Source organism: Somniosus microcephalus, unplaced genomic scaffold (genome assembly GCF_052327205.1).
Source record: "Somniosus microcephalus isolate GS21.2 unplaced genomic scaffold, FLI_Smic_1.0 unresolved_chr9, whole genome shotgun sequence".
NCBI lineage: Eukaryota > Metazoa > Chordata > Chondrichthyes > Squaliformes > Somniosidae > Somniosus > Somniosus microcephalus.
In genome coordinates, this window is record NW_028225187.1 from 31,558,458 (window position 1) to 31,583,750 (window position 25,293).

Consider the following 25,293-nt stretch of genomic DNA (forward strand, 5'->3'; position numbering starts at 1 on the left):
CTGGGGTGACCGCTTCCGTAAGACCGTGAGAAAAACAAGCCTTCCGCCTGGGACCACAGACCAGGCCAGTCTCTGTGTTAACGGTACAAGCTGCGGTTAGAATAAATCATGTTTTAAACAGATTCCAGAGATGTCTCCGGCCTGTATTCCAAATGTTCGCTTCTGATAAGAATTTATTTTAAAACTGCTTGAGCTCAGTTCACTTTTCAGCGTTAGCGTGGACTCGCCATCGCGGTTTAAGTTCCCCTTTTATCCACTGTGGTCAGAAGTCACAGTGATCTCAGTGCGCAGTCGCCTGGTGCATGGGCAGTGAGCTCCACAGCTGCAGAGTGCTCCCGGGGAACTCGCTCCAGCCGCTGTCTCCTCATTCCCCGTAAGTACAGACTCGGGATCTGCGCGTGTGGGCGTTTGGTACTGAAGAAGTAGAACAGTGTCAGCGGGTACAATTGTCGGGAGCAGGACTGGGAAGCGGAACAATGCGCTTGGGAATAGATTGTTCTGTGTTTGACGGAATCAATCTGTTCAGGCGCTCAGTTGAAATGTTCACCCAAATCTGAATAAATAGAGGCGGCATTGAAACAAAGAAAACAATGATCCATGGGTTTTTAATATTTCACATGGCTCTCTTAAAGGCGAGCGACTATCTGCAAAGTGGAATAATGCAATGCTTTAGGGAAAGGGCAGGGGAGTGGGACCAATTAGCAAGTTCTTTCGAAGAACCGGCACAGGCATCAGGGCCGAATGACCTCCTTCGGCGCTGTATGATTTTTGATTTCACTTTACAGATAAAAAGAACTGAAAACAGCTGATCCGAAGCGAGCGACTTCACAGAGGGAGGGGAGCTTCTGCTCGCATCACCCGCTTTCGAAATGAAACACATCTGTTGCCTTCTGATCTTCTGTAAGTGAATCTCAAATATTACCAGTGCCTTTGAAAATCTGCATCACTCACCCCGGACCCACAATCAGATTAATAAGGCTCATTGTCTAAAAGGCAGCGACGCTCTAAATTGATATTGACAGTTTCTGAAAGTAAGACATTTATTTAAAATGTGTTGAAATATCATTTGTAGGTTTCAGTTTTAAGCTGAATTTAGTGCAACAATGCTACGTTTGATTATGCAGGGTAACAGGATCTTTCTGCTCATCTAAAGAGATCCACTTTACTATAACAGGTTGCTTCTAAACAGCATAATATTTTTGCTTTACCAATTATCTAGCCTCACCTGCAGAAACTGCTTTCAAATTTCTAATTCTTGTAGTTTTGCTTATAAGTAGGAATTAACAGTGTTATGCACTTCATATCAAGTGTCAGCGTTGTCCCAGTTGTTTCACTCTTACTAAATGCTATTAATAAATGCGGTGAGCTTTGCAGTGCTTGGTCTCTGTGGCTAGCTGTTAAACTTGGTCTAAAGCATTGCTTCATGATTTTCTGTGGCCCAGACTGGCTTCTTGTTAAACATCTGCTATAGAGAGACTGGTATAAAGATAGATTTATAGAGAGATAGAGAGGGAGAGACTTTCACACAAACACAAACACACACACACAAGCAGATAACTAAAAATGCAGAGAGAGACCGAGACACAGATAGAGTCAAAGGGAGAGAGAGCAAGAGAGAGAGAGATTGAGATGGAGTCAATGAGTCAGAGTGAAAGAGGAAGATTAGCACACGAGAGAGACAGTGAAAGGGATACCTCAAGTCATAGACACAGATGACTGAGGGAGAGACACAAAAAAGAAGCAGAGAGAGGACATGAGGGAGAGAGAAGGAGGTACAGACACAGAGTTAGAGACACAGGTACAATGCAACAACATGCAGTGAAACAGATAGGCAATGAGAGAGAATAAGCGTCAAATAGACAGAGAGAGAGCAACAGAGAGTGACATGCAGACAGTGACACTGACATAAGTTAATTCAGAGAGAGAGTGAGACCGAGAGATCTACGGGCAAAGGGATGAAGACCGGGAAAGTTTTACAGAGAGAGAGTGAGTCGGCGAAGGAGAGACAGACAGAGTGAGAGACAGACAAACAGAAGGCAAACATGCAGGGAGGCGGTGGGCTAAAGATCCTTGAGAGAGACCGAGAGGGGGAGAGGGGGCAGAGCGAGAGACACACAGATAGGGACAGAGCGAGACAGAGAGAGATTACAGTCTTTTTTTCAACTCAACTATGCACAAACACTATGATTATATTTTTTAAATTACTGGTGAAAGGGAGAACAACATACAGCAATGTGTTAACCGGGAACCATTTTTAATTTCAGGCTCGTTTAATATCTGCTGCCTAAACTGGAGTTAACAAAGCTGAAGAAATAACATTTACTTTGATTTAACTTGAGCTAAACTGACGGCTTCAATGATTTTGGCAGCGAAATTTATAATTGTGGATCTTTACTATTAATGTCTGATGCAATTTACTGGAATTTAGACAGAAGTGACTCCTTATGGTCAAATGCCATTGAGACTGCCTTGTTGTGAGGTTGTGACGTCAGCGCTCTGTTGTCTTGTTAGCCACTGGACCACAAGAACAGAAAACAGGAACAAACAGTGTCTGCATCTTTAATGTACCACCGACTCTTTCACCATAACCTCATCTAATTTAATAACATGGCGTTAGTTGTGGGACCATGTTAGCCACAGCTAGTTCCACAGCTTAATGCGGTAAATCTTAAATGATGATTAGTAATGCTTAATTTGTTTGTTCTTGAGCTTATAATCGCCCCCATGTTTTATATGTTGCTCAGCACATAAACCTTGTTAAAATAATTGGCCAAATTGAATACTTGTAACACTCACCCCATTGTATCCTAGCTGGACAAAAGGCCCAGGTTCTACATGTTGAGCAGTGACATTCAGAGACATCTGCATTGATCTTTGACCCTTTTGCAATTATTTTTGCAAAGTTTGCAGCAACAGGCATTGCCTTAGTAATGTGATTCCTCTGGTCTGAGGCCCGACAAAATCTTTCTGCAGCCAGCTGCTTGATCATGCACCTTCTTCACGACGAGCAGTAGCAACCCAGTCAAAACTTGTGATGCTGATTAGGATAAAGACGATTTAAATGAAGATAGCAACATAAGAACAGGAGTAGCCCATTCAGCTCTTCGAGGCTGCTCTGTCATTCAATTATACCATGTTTGATCTGTACATCAACTCCAATGACGCCCCTTTGCTCAGCACATATTGTTACCCTCACTCAACTAGAGGCAGCCGTGGCTCAGTGTGTAGCACACTCGCCTCTGAGTCAGAAGTTTTCTGGATTCAAGTCGCAATCCAGACACTTGAGCACAAAAATCTGGGATCAAATTCCAGTGCAGTGCTGTAGGAGTGCTGCACTGTCGGAGCTGCCGTCTTTTGGATGATACTTTAAAGCGAGGCCCCGTCGGGGAGATTATCCCCGGTGCCCTGGGCAATATTTATCCTTCAATTAAGATAAAAAAACAGATTATCTGCTCATTATTATCATCACTGTGAAAATTGACATCTACGGTTCCTACAGTGACTACACTTCAAAAGTATTTCATTGGCTGCAAAGCGCTTTGGGAAGTCCTGAGTTTGTGAAAGACGCTCTAAAAATGCAAGTCTTTCTTTTTTTAACTAAAATCTATCTTGATCTCCGTATTGAAAGTTCCAATTTACACCCAGATTCCACATCATTCTTAGCGGAGTGAGTTGAATTTTGTGAGAAGGTGCTTCCTGATTTCCATTTTAAATGGCCTATCACTAATTTTATTCGAAATGTTTCCTTCTCCATGACAGAACAAACACACTCAGTGGCTCTCAGAACAAGGACTCATTAAAATCTTTGTCAGTTTCCTTTCATCTGGCAGCAACTTTTCCATGTAGTCCTCAGACAATTAGGATCATCAAAATAAATCTTATCTTTGTTCATGAGAGGGTCAATTGTCATAGTTCGGCACGCATAGACTGGTGGTAAATGTGGTGCTGCATGTTTTATGTCCCTGCCGAAGTCGAATTTCACCCCCCAGTTATTTCCTCTTAGCAGCTGAGGTCAAATTTGAAGATGCTCTCAGTTCATGAAACATATTTTACATTGTCTTCTCTCTTGCAGTGCAAATTATTCATCAGGCGACAACACAAGGTATGATGACAATAATGTCCATTTTTGATAATCCAGTTTGTGGAATGAACGCTTCCAATTTATATCTACAGGGCAGCAGCAATCCAGCAATGGAGTAATTGTCAGCTGTTCGCCCGAGCGAAAAACTGACCTTCTGGACTCGCCACCTATGAGACATGCTCGAACATCATTTTCATTGATTGAGTGGAAATGTAAAGTGGGCGGTTTCTCCAATGGTCGTCCAATCAGAACCCCAGATTTAAGCCTCAGCACCAAGCTTAATGTTTACCACAATATATTAAAGACAAAATGATTTATAAATTGGTCTGGGTAACTGCCAGCTCAGTCACCTGAGGATTGGAAGAGAGCAATCATAATTGAGTAATAAATGGATGGATAAATAGAGAGCTCTTTGATGAAGTAACAGCAAGTGCTGATGAAATGAGTGCTTAATGAACTTCCACATAACAGACCTGTGAGCAAATTTGAAACCCATGTGAATAAGGGGAAGTGGCAGTGTGGATAAGAAATGGGCTGAGACTAAATGCAGAGACTAGTTATGAAGTGAATGTTCAGTGGTGTCTCGCAGATGTCTTTATTGGGTTCACTGTTCTGTCTGATAATTATATATCACCTGGATTTGGGTATACATGTGCACAACTACAAACCTTGCAGAATCATGAAGCTCGGAAATGTAGCAAGCATTGCGAAAGATAGAAAGAGACTTCAGAAAGAGAAAGACAGACGGCCGACGTAGGCAGATACAATATATTGCTGGAAATTGCAGAGGAAATTTACTAATATTGTACCAGGGACACGGGATTTCAGTTGCATGGAGAAACGAGGGCTGTTCTCCTTTGAGCACCGAAGTTTAAGGTGTGATTTGATCGAGCTGTTCAAAATCATGAAAGGTTTTGGTACAGTAAATAAGGAGACACTTTTAAATGTTATGTTAATTGTTATAGTTGAAACGCCTACCGGTGACAATGGGAGGCGATTGTGCCGCCCAATCTTTGGTCCTACTGAAAATGGTAGGGTGCTGAGTGTCTGCGTTAAAGCAATGGTAAGACTACCGACCCCAGTTCGAGACGGTTACCACCCGATTTCACCAAGTTAATGTCACCTCTTAAATAGAAATTTCGATCAATAGACAGCCGTTAGGTAGCTCCCGGTTGGGACACTGAGTAGAAATACCCACTGTATTGACTACAGTAGATAGTGCATAGATTAGAAATTTCAATATTTCTAATCATAAATTCCATTTATTGTCTTTCTGCAGCTCCTGGGCCGGAAGTGCTGGTTAGTTACCCCAGCAGTGGTGTGGTAAAGGAAGGAGAGGAATTTAAGCTGCATTGTCGATACAGTGGCAAAGTTACTTCCACTCATTGGTTTAAAAATAAAGTACATTTAAATAAAACTCACAGTGAGTTTTATGAATCGCTTGCGGACAGTAGCAGTGGAGGCTCTTATCACTGTGCCCTGTTGTCAAACAAATGGGAGAGGAGTGAACCTCTGGAAGTGGTCACCATCGGTAGGTGAACTTTGACACTTAAAATCATAGAAAATAGAAAAATCTACATTTATATGGCATCTTGCACGACCTCCGATTGCACTTCACAGGCAATTAAGTACTTTTCAATATAGTCACTGATGTAATGTGAGATAAGTGACAGCTAATTCGGGCAGAGCAAAGCTCCCACAAACAGCAGTGTAATAATGACCAGGTCATCTTTTCAATTCTATTGGTTGAGTGATTGAGCTTCCAATTATTTTTGTGGGAACTTTAACGCCCACCTAATAGGCGATACAGGGCCTCGGTATAATATCTCATCAAAAAGGCTCCGTTTCCTTCAATAATGACACCGGGAGTCTCTGGAGTGGGGTTCAAACCAACGCCTCACTATCGCAGAAGCGTTTGGGCAGCAAGTGAGCCACACCTATTGTTAGTTATTGACTGCTGAGTCAAACCGCTGGAAGTGGCCACCATCGGTCGGTGAACTTTGACCCACAGTCAGCTCAGCCTTTGTCCCGAAAAGTTAAGTTTTTAAAGAGGTCTCTCAGTAAATCGTAAGACAGTATATCAAACATGTTACATACTTGAACAAAATTGCCAAATGGTCACTGGGATGAAGCGTGTGGCGAGTCCACAAAGCTGAGGTCACTTTTTCCTCAAATCCCTTCAACCAGCTCTGTTCTAAACAATCCCAGCTCCTCTAGCCTCACCACACCTGATGAACAAATACCAGTCGTTCCTTGAGAGAGGGCCGAGTTTGTTGCTGATTGGTAGAATCGGATTTCGAAGTAAAAGTTATTTGATTGACATTTGAAGGACCACATAAGGGGGTGTCAGCTGAACTTAATAAGGGACACGTGACTTTCTAATGCCACACTTGTCGCTGGGGCTTTTTGCATTATAGATGTGGTGTTCGTTACTGAAGTGATTACTATAGCTGCTCTTTAAAGGAAATAAATATAGGATGTCATACCTGTAGTTTAACATATTCCAGTTTGTGCTTACTTAATATTTCTTACATATTTTCAGCTTCTGATATGTTTTTAACTCTTGAAGTAAATCCAAGGGCCGCGCTGACAGGTGAAAGAATTATCCTGAATTGTTTGGTGTCTGACCAGAAAGGGAAAGGATACTTCCTGTGGTATCAGAAAGAAGAGATAATACATGGAACTTCTCAATCTCAGTACATCATAGCTAATGCAAAAATTGCAGATGAGGCATCTTACCGGTGTGAACGCAGAATAGGCTACAGGAAGTGGGTCTCACTGGAAGTAAACATCACCATAGCAGGTTGGTCACTGGCTTTGTTGTTTTCCTCCGAAACGTGCTGCTTGTTAATTTGCTGAAAGATGGAAAACGATTCGAAGAATATTCTTTGGCTAGACAATTTCTGTTGAAATTGGTAAATATTGGCAAGTACTGGGAAAACATTACAAGCTGGGCACTGTAGGCAAGTCTCTGGTTCGCATGTGGCAAAATAACACACTCCGTTAACTCTAAGGGCCCCATGAATCCATAGGAGGGGAGGCCTCCATCTCCTGAGAACTATCGGGAAATGTCGTTGGAGGTCATTTGCGTTTCATTTCCGTGCTCTCACGCTGCTGGGCGATTTCATGTGCATCCCCGTGCTCATATCACTAGGGCTGCATATGGGTTAGTAATAACAGTGTCGTTAGAATGTGGAACTCGCTCCCACAGGGAGTAGTTGAGGGAATTGCATTTAAGGTGAAGCTAGATAAACACATGAGGGAGAAAGGAATAAAAGTATATGTTGATGGGGTAGATGATGAAGGCTGGGAAGAAACACGTGTGGAAAATAAGCACCTGCATGGACTTATTGGGCTATCTGCTGTAAATAATGTGTACAATGTTCTTTGCGTCAGGAGGAGCTGTTCCGGTCTTCCACTAAATTTTCCTATCCATTTAGCTATGGCGGACCACAATAGAGGGGCCACCTGATAAACACTGGTGGTGGAGCTTTCGTCAGAATAATCTGCCAACAAAAGTCTTTTTGAGGATCCAAGGGCATCCTAAATAGAGAATATATTATACAGCTTTTTGACTTAAATACAATCACCGAAACTCCCGCCTGCCGATCGTAGGTCCTGGGGGACTTTGAACTGCTAATTTTCAGCCGCAACCTGAACGTCCCATTTCAGGCTAGTGGCAGTGCTCCAGGGCCAAATGATGTGCGCCTGTGACTGCCGTATGCAAAGCAACGTAAGGCCATCCCAACTTAAACGGATTTGCTGCTAATGAATGGGAGATTGTAGCTGAGTCAGGCTTATAGCTGAGGCCTGGAAGATTTGGCGCACTTTTTCCATTATGTTCACAACGCACCTCTGGCACCCTGTGCCCGCTGGGCGTCTCAGAATGCAAAATGAGCTGGATGCCCTCCTTACCGACTCTGGTGGGGTGGGTGGAATGCTCCTCAAAGAATCTGGCGGAATTTCCTTCTATTGAAATCAATGGATAGCATATATGGCGGGTTCAGTATGCTATAACTGATCCTTTGCGCCGGATTTTCGATTCCCTTATCTGATTAGGCATTGCTTACCCGCTCTACCAACATAGATCATTTTCAGTGTTCCAACCTAGGAAGAGCTGGGCCAAATGGTGGGGAAGTGCTGCACGAGGAGGGCAATATCAATAAACCGCAATTAGAACCATCAGTTAATTCATCACCAACTGTCCACTGCTTCCTTTCTGTTCTGTATTGGGCCCAAACTTGATTGGAGTTGGGATTGGGATTATATAACGTGTCCAATGTATTCGGGCTGTTGTAGAAGCAGTTCTCAGTTTGATTTAAGCATTTGTTGAACTAAACCACGAAATTCTGCTCCCGCTATTAGATGGCGATGTGGCCTTCCATGTCGACCCACCTTCGGGTTTGGAAGGAGATGTTCTGATTCTGAATTGTCGGTACAGAAACTATTATTTGTGGAAAGATGTCGGTTTTTACAAAGGCAATAGAATAATCCACTCAATGAAGTTGAATAATTGGAAAGCTCTGCATAGCATTAGAATGAATAGATCAAAAGAAAGCGGATCGTACCATTGTACTATTGACGATAAGATTTCTCGAAGTGTTCATGTTCAAGTTTATGGTATGTATGCAATAATTCAATTGGTGATATCCCTCTTTAAAATATATTCATCTTTAAGGTCCGAGAAGTTCTAAATCTGTACAAAATTATACATAATTCTGTGATTCCGGAAAAATGTGTTCGCGTTAGTTCATAAGATGTTTATCTAACAACGTGCTACTTTAGCCGATATATAACCCAGGGCGGGTCTCCTCCCGTGCCAGCACCAGCAGCTTTCTTTCTCCTCCCACCCCACCTCAGAGGTGAATTTGGCGGCTACCCCCATTACCACCATGTCACATCTAGAGGCTGACGGGGAGTTTGCTCCCAGGAAACCGAAATATGATGCTGCCTCTGTCCTTAACAACCACGATGAGGAGTTGACAAAAAGTACCAGCAGGTCCTCGTGAGCCCCTGGAACTTCAGTGGTGAGTCCGCTGACGGACTTTGTGGTAGGATAGAATAAGCAGTCTGCTCCTCTCCACTCTCTTTTGCTAGCATCACTTACGTGTCTGGCGTAAGCATCGTCACAGACTCCTAATAAACTATGGGAGCAGATTCCCTTGGATGCCCATGTCATCGCAGCGGGTGTGTTATATCATCACTGATCCATCACCCTGGCCATGACAATCCGGAGTCTTTGTAATTTCAGATGCTGACAGCTGAGCGGGGGGCTGGCTGGGGACAGAGCGGTGTAGCTGTGAACATTTGTGGAGTTCACCGTGGTCATAGTATACGGTGAGATGCAACAGAGCATGGCTGAAAGAGAAAAGATCTATGGGAGGTTTCCTGCTGAAAGATAATTCTTGCCCAGCATGGAATTCCTGTTTCAGCAGAATATATTAAGTAGATTAAGTTCTCCGCAATCAAATAATCGAGAGGAAGTCCATAACACCCGCCCGCTCCAGTTTTCCACAGTACAGCTGCTGGTTACCATGAAGTATAGCCGCCCCTCGTGGCGATTCTTGGTATTGCCTTGCTCTTATTATCAATCACTGCTAGGTGTTTAACTCAGTGATAGGATCCGTTATCTGTCAATCCAGATTCTGTTTTCACAGAACTCTTCGCCAAACCTAAACTGAGGACTGAGCCTGCAGTTGAAATATTTGAGGGAGACCAGTTAAAATTGATCTGTTTTGTTGAAACAATGGTGTCCAGTATTGGGCTGCAATACTCGTTTTACAAAAATGGCAAAGCTCTGAGCTTGAATGCATACAACAACTTTAATCTCACTGAGGCAGCTTCTTTGAAAGACTCGGGGACTTACCTGTGTGAAGCAAATGTTTTATACCGTGGTGTGAAAAAGAAGAGCAATGAGGTTTCCATTGTGATAAAAGGTAAGGACAACCAGCTGTAATTATTGTTCATCTTTCATTTAAACATTTCTTCATGTGATTTATTTAAATCAACGTACCAGAGGAATCCATTCTGGTAAAGAAACATAGAAACACTGAAGCTAGGAGCAGCAGTAGGCCATTCGGCCCCTTGAGCCTGTTCCATGATTTAATGAGACCATGGCTGATCATCTAAATTCAGTACCCTGTCCCTGCTTTCTCCCCATATCCCTTGATCCCTTCCACCTTAAGAAATATATCTAACTCCTTCTTGAATATATTTAATTAATTGGCCTCAACTGCCTTCTGTGGTAGAGAATTCCATAGGTTCACCACTCTCTGTGAAGAAATTCCTCCTCATCTCAGTCTGAAATGGCTTACCCCTTATCCTTAGACTGTGACCCCTGGTTCTGGACTCCCCCGCCATTGGGAACATCCTTCCTGCATCTAGTCTGTCTAGTTCTGTTAGAATTTTATAAGTTTCAATGAGATCCCCTCTCATTCCTCTAAACTCTAGGGAATATAAGCCTAATCGATCCAATCTCTCATCATACGTCATTCCTGCCATCCCTGGTATCAGTCTGGTGACTCTTCGCTGCACTCCCTCCATGGCAAAAACATCCTTCCTCAGATAATGCGACCAAAACTGCACACAATACTCAAGGTGTGGTTTCGCCAAGGCCCTGTACAACTGCAGGAAGACATCCTTGCTCCTGTGCTCGAATCCTTTCGCTATGAAGGCCAACATACCAATTGCCTCCTTAACCACCTGCTGCACCTGCATGCTTACCTTCAGCGACTGGTGCACAAGAACACCCAGGACTCATTGCACGTCCCTTTTCCCAATCTATTGCCGTTCAGGTAATAATCTGCCTTCCTGTTTTTGCCACCAAAGTGGATAACCTCGCATTGATCCACATTCTAATGCATCTGCCATGCATCTGTCCAATCACCCAGCCCGTCCAAATCAACCTGGAGTTCCTCAGCATCCTGCTTACAGCACACACACACACCCAGCTTTGTGCCATCTGCAAACTTGGAGATATTACACCTAGTTCCCTCGTCTAGATCATTAATATATATTGTGACTATCTGGGCTTCTAGCGCTGATCACTGCGGTACCCCACTAGTCAATGCTTGCCACTCAGAAAAAGACGGGTTTATTACAACTCTTTGCTTCCTGTCTGCCAACCAGTTCTCTATCCAAGTCCCAATCCCATGTGCTTTAAATTTGCACGGTAATCTCTTATGCGGGACCTTATTGAAACCCTTCTGCAAGTCCAAATGTGCCACATTCACTGGTTTTCCCTTATCTGTTCTGCCAGTTATATCCTCAAAAAATTCCAGTAGATTCGTCAAGCATGATTCACCTTTTGTAAAGCCATGTTGACTTTGTCCGATCTGGTCACTGTTTTCCAAGTGCTCTGCTGTTACATTATTCATCATGGAGTTTAGCATTTTCCCCACTTCCGATGTCAGGCTTACCGATCTTTAATTCCCCTTTTTATCTCTACTACCTTTTTTAAATAGTGGGGTTACATTAGCTACTCTCCAATCCATGGGCATTGTTCCAGCTTCTATCGAATTTTGGAAGATGACCAGCAATGCATCTACTATTTCTAGGGCCATTTCCTTAAGTGCCCTAGGGTGTAGATTATCAGGCCCTGGGGCTTTATGAGCTTTCAATGCCATCAATTTGCCTAACACCATTTCCCTACAAATAGTGATTTCATTCAATGTCTCCCTCTCATTAGACCCTATGTTCCCCGACATCTCTGGGATGTTAGTTGTGTCCTCCTTTGTGAAGACAGTACCAAAGTATGTATTTAATTGGTCTGCCATTTCTTTTTTCCCCATTGTAAATTCCCCTGATTCTGACGGCATGGGACCTACGCTTGACTTCACCAATCTTTTTCTCTTCACATATCTTATGACGCTTTTACAATGAGTGTATACGTTCCCTGCAAGCTTACCCTCATATTTTATTTCCCCCACTTAATTAATCGCTTTGTCTCCTTTGCTGAATCCTAAACTGCACCCAATCCTCATGTTTGCTGCTTTTTCTGGCCAATTTAGATGTCCTCTCATTTGATCTTATGCTATCCCTAATTTCCCTTGTTAGCCACGGTTGAGTCACCTTTTTGTTTTATTTTTATGCCAAACTGGGATGAACAAATCCTGTATTAAGATCTACCCACAGGTTTAACACGTAATAAATCAATTTTGAGTGCAATCTGTTTAAATCATATCGCCACGTGGCACTTATACAATCCATACATTTGCGAAAAACCGCAAAGTTTGATGACCAGTGCCCACTCCCAGTGGGTAATATTAGCTTCCTGTAAGAATGTGGAATGGGCGGTATTTGATTTGCCTCCAATTATATATCCCGCCAGTTTTTGCCTCCCAACATTTTAATGGATAGGGAAATCGTGCATGGTCTACAGTTGGCACAGGATACGATGCCGCGCATTATACCCCACAGTCATGAGGTGAAGTTACCTCCTCTGTTTCTGTCTGGCTGAATCAGCACAGGGCAGTAACCGGTCAGGAATAGCTGGGAGATAAATCAGACAATGCCTCATTTCTTACTAGTCCCGGAAATCTTTTATAGTTGAAAACGCTTGGGTGAAATTTAAAGTTGAGAGCACAGAAGCGGATCAGCAGACAATGGAATAGAAATTGGCCTGTGTTTATAAAGGGATGACCAATCTGCTACCACGGGTGTTGCACCCAAACCAAACTTGAATTTTCACCTCCTTCCATTTCAGTAAATGGGGAGGAAAAACGCTTGAAGTCACTAAAGTCTGTGCCTCTGAATTCCTCGGGATTTCTTTTCCATTCAGTTAGATCCAGCCAATCATAACTCTAACTTTGCATTTTCAATGGAGCAGGCAATCTGAACACAATGTGACAGTTATCGATCCTGTGTCAGCAGTGGATTTCAGAAGAATTGTAGTGTCAAGAACTGAGCTTTTAACAATAACGTCCCAAAATTTGCAGCTGCTGCAACAATGATGAAGGAGACGTCACTATCTAACGCCTGGGCGCAAAGCATCGCCTGGGCTGAGAGCAGGGATCAAATTCTGGAATAGGGGAGCATTGGGATTTTTTGGAATAATCTCAGAGGACCCACAGGATTTGCCTTCCATTCATTGTTCTGCTGCACAAACACGGAAATTGTTAAGTCTGTGATAGACGAAGAACCTGTCAAATCCCTATTTCATTCTATTTTATAGAGGCCTTCTCCAACCCTACGTTGATGGCTGAGTGTGACGCTCAATTATTGGAGGGCCAACAGTTAAAACTCGCCTGCTTCGTTGAAATATTTCGATCCAATTCTTCTTTGAGATTCGTATTCTACAAAGATGGACAACCTCTCAATTCAGCAGCAGAACACAACTATTACATCAAGGAGACATCTAGGCCGGACGATTCGGGGATTTACCGGTGTGAAGCAACTACTTTGAACAGTGAGGTGAAGAAACTGAGTAATGAGGTTTCCGTTTCAGTCAGGCGTGAGTAAAATTTAAGATAATTGATTATCACTTTTAAAGAGAACCTGAAAATCATAGAAAACGGGCAGCGCTGATTCAACAGATCACCAGGGAAGTAAAATGGTTTGCAGCAGGGTAGACTTGAGGTACTGGGACTAACACTACCGGGTTAGCCATGGCTAAGGGTTATTTCATTAGTGTTGTTTACATGCCAATTGCGAGATAGGGCGATTATGGACAGATATTCTCTGATTACAAAGACAGGAAGGAGGGATCAGTAATGTATAATTATCATTAAAGCAGGAGGGTAGCGCTTAGAAGAACCTTCTTTACATAGACGAGTGCTGGAACATAGAATGATTTGTCAGGTGGAGCGGTGGAGTTAGTTACCATTGCATTTAGGTTTGAGTATTGTTTATGGTACTGGAACAGTGCATGGCACCTGCCTTTGAATAGCAATGTGAAGGGCAACCAAGTGTGGTGTATGATGAGCGGATAATTCCACATCCTGCATTTACACCATCTTGTAAAGATTCAAAATACCCCGAGTTGTTCCTTTTAAAATCAGTGCAAGTTGTACTGTTGGCTCATTGTCACCACCTCATTGAGGCCGGTGACAAACGAACGCTGCACATGAGTGTTTCAGTGCATAAACGAACCTACCAGAAATAATCATCATGTTTGATAGCACCAAAATATTATCGTCCACTTGCTATATTCCCGGTTTGATATACAATCCTGTTGAAAACGTTCAATTTTGGATGAAAACCTACTATTTGGAATTATGTGCAGTAACTTTAGTTAGAACTAATATTCGATATCACTGATGGTACAGCACAAGGGCAAATCTGAACTAAATATTTTCACCAATGCATTTGCAGCTGATCAGCAATTCTTGCACTAGTCTGATTTACATATCTGATTTAATCTATGTTAGTACTCTAAATAATTTCAATTTTGAATTGTCACTTGCAGAATTAGTTCTCTACATCTTCAAAATTATTTGCTTTCCTGTAGCTGGTGCTTCTCTCACTTCCATTAACGACAAAACTGAGATTTCAGCGGGGGACCGTCTCGTTCTCCAGTGCCTGGTGAAGAGAGGCACTGCACCACTTTTCCTCTGGTACCTGAACAACCAACAGTTAGGAAACAACAGCGAATCTTATCAATTAAACACGGACGGGAGTGAGCTCATTATCAATTCATTCCAGATAGGCCACGGAGGTCGGTATCACTGTGTAGCGACCTATGAAGGAATATATAACACAACCAGCAATTATATCAACGTCACGATACAAGGTAACAGAACATTGTGTTTGATCTGATTTTATGAATTACTTTTCTTTCGGCAAAGTAAACAGTATATTGCATTTGCATGCTTTATATTCAGAAATGACACATCGCACCTCAGGTGAAAATTTATAAGAATAGTTTCTGATTAAGTAATTGAACTTAACTAGGTGAAACTCGTTCTGAAATAAACTAGCAATATTTCCCACGGGCGCATTTGAAGTTGAAATCGATAAGGATACAAAGCAGAGCCATGATCATAAAGCGACAGTGAGGGGAATATTGGGAGGGGTGAGCAAAAACCTAGCTGCAAATATGGTTCCTGTGAGGATGTTTGAAGCAGGCTGTAGTAGATGTGGTTTAGGAGAGTAGAGCCAAAGCACTTTCACTAATTGTCTGACAAAGGAATCGTGTACTCCCAATAGGCCACAAATCAATTGACTGAGGGCTGTATGGATGGAGATAAAATTGGAGGAGATTTTTTTAAATGATAAGGAACACGAGGACCAGGTGTTTAAAGTTGTTTCCTTCGAGTACATGAAGCTAGATGGGAAAAATGGCGAGTAGGTTTTGGTGTGGGACAGGGACGTCTGGTTTAGTTGTATTTTGTGGACGGCGGCGTTAGGAGCCCAGAAAGTAAGGCATTGTAATAATCGAGTCTAGAGCTGACAAATCCAGGAATCAGTGTTTCAGAATGACGGGGCTGAGCTGGGTAGAAATGGAATCCATTCAGTGCAGATTTTAAAAACAATTGTAATTCTTCCTATGGTGCGAGGTTGAATTTGTACTGCTTGGAACGGTTTGATGTGATTCATGGAACAAGTTTGTTTGATTCCAGCACAAAGTCAAACAACCGCGATCACAGCAACAGTTATTCCAGTTTTTCTGATCGCTGCCCTGATTGCACTGGTTTTCTTCAAACTTCGGAAGAAGAAACAAGGTGAGCAGTGTCTTACGGGCAGGTGATTGGCTCGACAGCCACGGGATGGGATTCATTACCCTCCATATTGAGTTGCATCATTCGAAATGTAGCAGAATGATTTGAGAGGGAGACGCACATTTTGGGCGGGAGTGCAAAGAGTTATTTACATGGATGAGTTCGGTTGATGAATTCAGCTTACAGGTATAAATCTGTGCGAGGGGGAGAATAATAACAGGCACGTGGTTCGGAAGAGAATGTGAAATCTGCTAGATGATTTGTAATGATTGGTGATATCTTAAAGTTTTCCGTAAGTTCTTTGTGCATTCGTGCTCTGTTTTATTTAATTATTGATATAATAAATGCACGTGTGTAACAGTTTTTAATTATTAGCAATGAATATGCTTACTGTCTGAAGATTATTTAAGGAAACCCAAACCATCTCTAGGCAGTAAACGTGCCATAGTTATTGCACAACTTGCTGAAATATGTCTCTTCCTATTTTATCCAGAGAATTCCTCAAGTGTTTCACAGCCGCAGGGGTAAGTCTGCAAAATCTTTCTATTAGTCCGTTGTAACTATATCCATGATTTTACTGAAAGCTGAAATTCCTCTTTGGCATGGGTGCAAATTATACGCCCCCAATTGGAACTGAATATTGGACTGGACGTAGACGGTCGCTAGTTGCACTACAGCCAGTTATGCCTCCGCGTACAAATGGAATTACACCCCATAGTCTCTGATATAGCTCCGATGGAGACGGTTGGAGTGTTTAATGGCTAAATATTCTATTTTTTTGTTCTTGCTTTTTAGTTTATCAACAGGTCAGTCAGCCTAACATAGGTATTGGAAACAATTATTAGGGAAAAAATAAACATTTATTTGGAAAGACATTGTTTAATCAAGGAGATGCAGCATGGATTTGTTAAAGGAAATCATGTATGACTAATTTGATTGAATATTTGATGAGGTAACAGACTTTTGATCAAGATGGTGTTGTAGATGTTGTATATATTGACTTGCGGAAGGCAGTCATCCGAGACTTGTTAAAAAAGATGTAAACCCATGGGATTAAGAGAAATGGGCTCGGTGACAGGAAGCAGAGAGTGGTGGTGGATGGATATTTCTCAGACGGGGAGGTGGTTTTGCAGTGGTGTTCCCCAACAGTCATTTTGGGGTCCAGTACTCTTCGCAATTTTAATGACTGACCTAGACAAAGGTGTAGGGAGCAACAGTGTAAATCTGCAGATGATACGTAACTTGGCCAGGTAGTAGATTGTGATGAGGATCGTTGTAGTCTTCAGGGTGACATAGACAGGAATGGTTAAATGGGCAGAAGCATGGCAGCTGGAGTTCAACCCGGAACTGTGAAGTGATGTAATTTTGGAGAACTAATCTGGAAAGACAATATACAACAATAGCCACGATTTTGAAAAGTGTAGATGAGCCGAAATAATTTGGTGTGCATATACACAAATCCTTAAATATGACAAGGCAAGTGGATAAGTTGGTTAAAGAAGCATATGGATCACTTGTTTTTTTTTAAATAGCGACTTAGAATGTAAAAGCAAAGAGAACATGCTAGAACTTTATGAATCAGTGTTTAGGGCTCAGCTGGACAATTCAGGGTAGCAACTCATCAAGGCTTCTTCGGCAGCAGCTCCAAAACACGCAAACTCTTCCAACTAGAAGGACAAGGGCAGCAGGGGCATGGGAACACCACCACCTCCAAGTTGCCCTCCAAGACACACACAATTCTGACGTAGAAGTATATCGCCGATCCTTCATCGCCGCTGGGTCAAAATCCTGGAACTCCCTCCCTAACAGCACTGTGGGAGTACCTTCACCACACGGACTGCAGCGGTTCAAGGCGGCGGCTCACCACCACCTTCTCAAGGGCAATTAGGGACGGGAAATAAATGCTGGCCTTGCCAGCGACGCCCACATTCAAAATACAAATAAAACCACACTTCAGGAAACATAGTAAGAGGCAAAGAAAGGATACAGAGGATGCTTACAGGATATTACAAGGGATCAGGGACTTTATTTACGAGCAGTGGTTGGCTAATTAGGACGTGGAACAGAGAAGGTGAGCCATTAGAGATTTTCAAGGGGATGAGAAGTTTTGTTAGTGCAGATAGAGAAACAATATTCCCTCTTGGTCAATAACTAGAGGTCAAAGATTTAACATCATTGTATAAAGATCTTGAGGGGAGATGTGGAGAAATATTTTTCAATCAGAGAGTTGTCGGGATGTAGAATGCTCTACCTGAAAATTTGGTGGAAGCGACTTCCATCAATAACTTTAGCAGTGAGTTGGACGGATCGTTGACTATGAGGACCTTTTTAGGGCTGCGGACAAAAGCCAGGGATATGGGACTAAGGACGATTGCTCCTTCAAGGCGTTCTACGTTCTGTATATCTACTTCTGAATGTTTCTATGATTCGGTAACATTTCGTTAAAAGTGAACTTTGCGTTGTTGATGCATGAATCCTTAATATCTGAGAACATTTTCGTGCACAGGGTGGCAACTGAAAATAGATCTCTAACCCCGAGTGAAGAAACATCTGCGACCAATTTCGAGTGTGCAGTTGTGGGATCAGGCCGAAATACTGGTAAGCGTGAACTGACACATGTGAAAAATATGGTAGATTGTTCATGGTAACATTGGTTCTGCCGCTAACCCATCATATCTCCGGTGGAATATCGGTAATAATTCAGGGAAACGATCATTTCTGCATGACTTGCGGCAATATTCCAATGACGTTGTGACAGGACATGGTGGAAATCACCCATGGACATTGGAGTTTTTCATCTGCAAGCATTCAGCATTCTCTCATGTTAGATTTCCATCTTATTGTCTGGGCATTAAGCATCGCATGGGTCGAGCATACGCAGGGAAATAGTTTGGGGCGCTTGACACAGTTCTATTGAACCATGTTAGTGGAAAGAAAAGCTGGTGGGTTCCGTAAAGGATGTGCCTGCTGCTCCAGCAGACTGAGCAGTCTGCGCTCTTTGCAGGTGACGCTAACTGTTCCTACGCCAAAACAAAAATCTACCCCTATTCCCTTTTAATTTTGAATTCATTATTTCCTCTACACCTCATTTTTCTTTTTTCTGATGGTAGTGGTTCTCAATCGGCCGGGATTGATAGGTGGCCATCTGGGTGCTAGTCCAAAGGTTTTTTCTCGGAACCTGATAATCAGACATAAGGAACAATATCTTGAGTACTAAATTGATTTGGGGAACTGTCTCCTCCCCACCATTACAAATCAACTTTCCAAGCAAAGGATGTTGGAACTGGTCCTCAGCCCGATATCTGGGTGCCTGGAATGGAGAGAATGAGAGAATGTGCTTCTCACCATCACCCTGTTTACAAGCAAGCGACTCAGCCCAGCCCTATGGCTTGGGACCAAAACACTTCATGAATTTGCTCACGGGCCGATGGATCAGCTTGTATTGATCAGGATAATTAGTTGATTAATTTTAATACCAGTAAACACAGCAGTAAATTTCCAATCATGAATTGTAGGTTGTGTCTGGTATCTAAAGGCTTCCTTAATTAACTGTCATTGACAGTTTCCATTTTTTCTCTCTACAGCTTCTATTTCCAATCAGATAATCTACAGTGTAGTCCAAGACAGGAAATCTATGGAAGGTACGGATTCGCCTTGTTACTTGGCTGGAGGGATTTGTATATCTCATAGGGCTTCATAACTACTGTGAGGGTAGCGACTGTCTTCAGACTGTGAGAAGTAATCTGGGAAGGGTCTGAATCGATTGATGCATTATAGGACTGGCACCACAATTACAGTATTTGTAAATGACAAAATCACTATAGACACTTTGTAAGTTCCATCTCTCGGGAGTAGTATCCTTAGAACCTGCACAGAAACTCCCCTGTTCTGGTTTTTAGTTAACTATTGTGTGGAACATCGTAATTGGCCGGACTCTTAATGTCACCATAAAATGCAATGATGATAACAAATCTTTAATATAACTCGATCGATACAGTTGAAGGCAAATAACGTGTACATTTGGCAAACATAATCCATTCTTGGAAATTTAAATCAATGCTGTGCAATTAATGGTTATATAACTGATGGGAATGACATGCTCTAATCACATGCACTATATTCATGTTATGGATACTGATACGATATTCTCAATTCATTATCGCTGTCAATTAATTTATACCAAGCAATCAGTCAGTCTAGCTCTCTAAATAGGTATCCATGTACCCATCAATATCTTTCTATCTATGTGTCAATCTATCTTTATATCTATCTTCCAAATATCTATGTATCTTTCTATCTATCACTCAATGTCTTCCTCCCTATATCTCTATATATATCTATCACCTCTCTATCATCTATATATTAATCCATCTTAATGAAGCGTCCTTATTGTCTTGTTTTCTCTTTTTGTTTCTGTTCAGATGATACCGGAACTGCTGCCCATTTAGTGTATTCGGAGGTCACGATCATAAAGTCACGAGGCTGTGGTAATTTCTGTCAATTGTTCGCAGCTGTTGCTAAGTGAGATGATAATTACAGTTCTAGATAATGTTGGGATATTCCTCTGCTTGATATAGTGGGAATGAGGCACATGGACTGTAAACTAAATAGTGGGGGGGGGAGGGTTCAGTTGAAGGGGAATTTAGAAAGTCAAACAGAAAGGAGGAGGTAATAGTGCAAGGTAGCGATAGGGGTAATGATAACCAGAGATTAACAGGAGGAGACAGAGCATACAGACATAAACGTGCACCTGCAAATAGTTTCAGTGTAGTTAAAAATGGTATAAAAATAAATAAATGCTCTTTAACTGAATGCACGCAGCATTCATAACAGGATAGATGAGTTGCGGGCACAAATCGAAATAAATGGGCATGATCTGATAGCCATTACAGAGACGGGGTTGCAAGGTGACCAAGGCTGGGAACTGAATATTTAAGGGTATTTGACATTTTGGAAGAATAGGCAGAAAGCAAAAGGAGTTGGGTAACTCTTTTAATAAAGGATGTGATCAGTGCAGTGGTGAGAAATGATATTGGCTCAGAATATCAAAATGTAGAATTAATTTTAACGGAGATAAGAAATAATAAGGGAATTAAATCATTAGTGGGAGCAGTCTATAGCACTCCTAACTAGCTACACTGTAGGACAGTGTATAAATCAAGAAATAATAGGGGCTTGTAAGTAAGGTACTGCGATAATCATGGGCGATTTTAATATTCATATAGATTGAACAAATCTAATTGACAAGGTTAACCTTGAGGACGAGTTCATAGAATGTATTCGGGATGGTTTCTTAGAACAATACGTTGTGGAATCAACCAGGGAGATGGCTATTTTAAATCTGGTAATGTGTAATGGGGCAGGATTAATTCATGATCTCCTGGTAAAGGATCCTCTTGTGAAGAACGATCATAGCATGATGAATTTCTAATTCAGATTGAGGGTGAGAAACTTGGGTCTGAAACTTAAATAAATTCAATTCCAAAGGTATGAAGAAAGAGTGGGCTAAAGTAGACTGGGAAAATAGATTAAAGTGTAAGACGGTAGATAGGCAGTGACAGAAGTTTAACGAGATTTTTCATAACTCTCAGCAAAGATTTATTGCAGTGTGAAAGAATGACTCCACGAGAAGGATGACCATCCCGGGCTAACTGAGGAATTTAAGCGTGGTATCAAATTGAAAGAAAATGCATAAAATGTTGCAAAGATTCGTAGTAGGTGAGAGGATTGGGAAATTTTTGAAAATCAGCAAAGGATGACTAAAAAATTAAAAGAGGTAGAAGATAGATTATGAAAGTAAACTAGCAAAAAATATAAAAAAACAGAGACTAAGAGCTTCTACAGGTATATAAATGGAAGATAATAGCTGAAGTAAAACTTGGTCCCTTAGATGTTGGGACTGGGGAATTAATAATGGGAAACAGGGAAATGGCAGAGACATTGAACAAATATTTTGTATTGGTTTTCACGGTGGAAGAAACAAAAAGCATCCCAATGATAATTGATAATCAAGGGGCTATATTCACAATATATATCTAAAATTTGGGTGAGGGTCCCAAATGTAATATTTCCAAGTTTGCTAACATCACGAATCTAGGTGGGATTGTGAGTTGTGAGGAGGATGCTAATAGGCTTCAAGCTAATTTAGACAAGTTCATTGAGTGGGCAAATACATGGCAGCTACAGTATAACGTGGATTAATCTGAAGTTATCCATTTCAGTACGAAAAACAGAAAGGCAGAATATTATTTAAATGTTGATAGATTGGGAAATGTTGATGTACAGATGGACTTGGGCGTCCATGTACACCAGTCACTGAAAGCAAACATGCAGGTGCAGCAAGCAGTAAGGAAGGGAAATTGAATGTTGGCCTGCATTGCAAGAGGAGTTGAGTACAGGAGCGAGGATGTACATTTATACAGGGCCTTGATGAGACCTTGGGAGTACGGTGTGCAGTTTTGTTCTCCTCACCTAAGAAAGGATATACTTACGATAGAGGGAGTGCAGCGAGGGTTCGCCAGACTGATTCCTGGGATGGCAGGACTGTCGTCTCAGGAGAGATTGGGCTGACTAAGCTTTATTCACAAGAGTTTAAAAGAATGTGAGTGTATCTCATTTAAACGTATAAAATTCTGACAGGGCTAGACAGACTGGATGCAGGGAGGATGTTTCCCCCGGCTGGTGGGTCTAGAAAGAGTGGTCACATTCTCAGGAAGGCGTACATTCAAGGGTCTTAAATGAAGTGGCTGCAAAGATAATCGATGCATTGGTTGTAATCAACCAAAATTCCCTGGATTCTGGAGAGCTCCCAGCGGCTTGGAAATTCGCAAATTTAACGCTCCTATTGAAGAAAGGAAAGAGGCAAAAAGCAGGAATCTATTGGCCAGTTAGCCTTACATCTGTCATTGGGAAAATGATGGAATCTATTATTAAGGAATGAATAGCAGGACATATAGAAAATCATGATTTTCTATCAGAGTCAACATGGTTTTATGGAAGGTAAATTGTGCTTGACAAATTTACTAGAGTTCTTTGAGGATGTAACGAGCAGGGTGGATAAAGGGGAACCAGTTGATGTAGTGTATTTGAATTTGCAGAAGACATTCGCTAAGGTGCCACATAAAAGGTTACTGCACAAGATAAGAGCTCTCGGGGTTGGGAGTAATATTTTAGCATGGATAGTGGATTGGCTATCCAACAGAAAACAAAGAGTTGGGATAAATGGGTCATTTTCCGGTTGGCAAACTGTAACTGGTGGAATGCCACAGGGATCAGTGCTGGGGCCTCAACTATTTACAATCTATATTAATGACCTGGCCAAATTTGCTGACGATACAAAGGTAGATGAGAAACAAGTTGTAAGGAGGACACAATTAGTTTGCAAAGGGGTATCGATATGTTAAGTGAGCGGGCAGAAATTCGGCACATGCAGTATAATGTGGGAAAATATGAGATTATCCACTTTGGTAAGAAATCGAATGAAACAAATTATTATTTAAATGGGGAGAGACTACCTAATGCTGCCATACACAGTGTCCTCGTACTTGATACACAAAAGGTTAGCATGCAGGTACAGCAAGTAATTAGGAATGCAAATGGAATGTTGACCTTTATTGGCAGGGGGTGGAGCATAATAGTAGGGAAGTCTTGCTACAACTGGAGTATTGCGTGTAGTTCTGGTCCCCTTATTTCAGGCGGGATACACTTGCATTGGAGGCAGTTCAGAGAAGGTTCACTAGGTTCATTCCTGAGATGAAGGGGTTGTCTAAAGAAGAAATGTTCAGCAGGTTGGGCATTTACGCATTGGAGTTTAGAAGAATGAGAGTTGGTATTATTGAAACATATAAGATTCTGAGGGTGCTTGACAGGGTAGATTCAGGGAGGATGTTTCCCCTCGTGGGGGAATCTAGAAGTAGGGGACAAAGTTACAGGATATGGGAGCGCCCTTTTAAAACGAAGATGAGGAGGAATTTCTTCTCCCAGAGATTGTGAATCTTTGGAATTGTCTACCCCAGTGAGCTGTGGTGGCGGAGTCATTGATTGTATTCAAGGCGGAGATAGACATATATTTGAGCTACAGGGGAGTTAAGAGTTTTGAGAAGCGGATGGGAAAGTGGCGATGAGGCCAAGATCAGATCAGTCATGATCGTATTGAATGGTGGTGCAGGTTCGAGGGGCCGAATGGCCTACTCTTGCTCCTATTTATGTTTCTTATGAAATATCACGTAGATGTTATTAGCAGGTGTAATTTTAACCTAACTCAGCCTGGTCGAAAAGGGACTGGATCTGGTGAAATGCCTGTTGTCAATCGCACCCAATTTTACTCTCCTACTACAAGGGAGAGTAAAGTCCATTGGGTGTACACCCACCCCGAAATTGTCCCGATCCCGTCAGTTTACTGCCAGGGTGGGTGATATTAAAATGACCCCGGATTAGGCTGGATTCATCTAATTCTATTCATCAACTTCCCCAGATTGTTGCCTTTATAATGCATCTGCTTTATTTACAGATAATGATGATGGCGCCTCAGGAAGGAAACAGGTAAGTTATCTTTAGAGGGGAAAGATGCTGGTGAGAAATATCACGACCAATGCGAGTAGATTTCTAACTAACGTTCGCAAAGTAAACTGTCGGCGATCAGTTTTAGCAATGGCCCGATTGAAACACACTCCCTTATCGAAAAGATATTCGTTTGGATTGTGAAAGGAGCAGCACATTCGCTGTCCACCCGTTATGGTCCCACACTGCCCAAAAGCAATTTTAACCCCGATGTCTATTATTCTCTATCATTGGGACAGATATGCTGCTTGCGACTTGGGCTTAAAGAGGGCTATGACGATCTTTCACACAGAATGGAAAACACACATTTTTAATTTGCAATGATTTGAATTAAAAATAGAATCCGGCGGTTCCAATCGAAGCCAGTTTTTAGCCTGGGCCCAATTTCTGAAATCTAAGTCATTCTGTCTGCAAAGGTCACTGCTAAACTGGCTCCACACCACTAAAGTAGCCCCTGATTAGTAATTTAAATCCAGACCATTATTTTAAAATTCAGTTGCCAGTTGTTTACAGAATAATAAAGAACATTGTAGTTTTGTTCCACCGAAAGATCATTGCAAATATGGGTGCAGTAGCTTCGTGGTTACATAACTGGATCAATAATCCAGAGGTCTCGACTAATGGTCCGAAGACATCAGTTCAAATCCCAGCACTGGCAGCTGGGGAAAGTAAACTCAGTTAATTAAATACATCTGGAATAAATAGCTCATAACAGTAATGGTGACCATGACACACTCTGGTTGTTGTAAAACCCAACTAATGTCCTCAAGGAAGGAAATTGGCTGTCCTTACCTGGTCTACCCTGTATGTGACTCCAGACTCACTAGCAATGAGGTTGACCCTTAACTGCCCCTAAAATGGCCGAGCAAGCCAATCAATTGTACCAAACTGCAAGAAAAGGCATTAACCCTATGGGAACACCTCCCCCTCCAAGTCACACACCATCCTGACTTGGAAGTATATTGCCATTCCTTCATCGCTGCAGGGTCAAACTCC

General features: G+C 42.0%; 1 protein-coding gene across 3 annotated transcripts; it reads left to right on the forward strand.

Moving 5' to 3' along the window:
* The first annotated feature begins 258 nt into the window (after positions 1-258).
* On the forward strand, positions 259-24,561 carry LOC147085031 (platelet endothelial cell adhesion molecule-like). 3 transcript variants are annotated; one of them, XM_085979736.1, is made up of 15 exons: positions 262-373; positions 786-900; positions 4,073-4,102; positions 5,361-5,612; positions 6,624-6,884; positions 8,447-8,701; positions 9,739-10,017; positions 13,254-13,532; positions 14,529-14,810; positions 15,640-15,741; positions 16,232-16,262; positions 18,245-18,336; positions 19,323-19,379; positions 20,160-20,225; positions 24,248-24,561. In XM_085979736.1, the coding sequence occupies exons 2-15, from the start codon at positions 870-872 to the stop codon at positions 24,292-24,294; spliced, it is 2,064 nt and encodes a 687-aa protein (XP_085835862.1). In that variant the 5' UTR covers positions 262-373; positions 786-869; the 3' UTR covers positions 24,295-24,561. The 3 variants fall into 3 exon arrangements, with proteins under 3 accessions (XP_085835864.1, XP_085835862.1, XP_085835863.1); XM_085979738.1 differs by lacking the exon at positions 15,640-15,741 and having other exon boundaries at positions 259-373; XM_085979737.1 differs by lacking the exon at positions 4,073-4,102 and having other exon boundaries at positions 263-373.
* The last annotated feature ends 732 nt before the right edge of the window (positions 24,562-25,293 follow it).

Excerpts from the sequence above, each read along its gene's own strand:
- LOC147085031 (XM_085979736.1), top strand. The coding sequence starts at position 870 with ATGAAACACATCTGTTGCCTTCTGATCTTCT. Across the intron at positions 5,613-6,623 it reads TCTGGAAGTGGTCACCATCG|CTTCTGATATGTTTTTAACT; the intron begins GTAGGTGAACTT and ends ACATATTTTCAG. Across the intron at positions 10,018-13,253 it reads GGTTTCCATTGTGATAAAAG|AGGCCTTCTCCAACCCTACG; the intron begins GTAAGGACAACC and ends TCTATTTTATAG.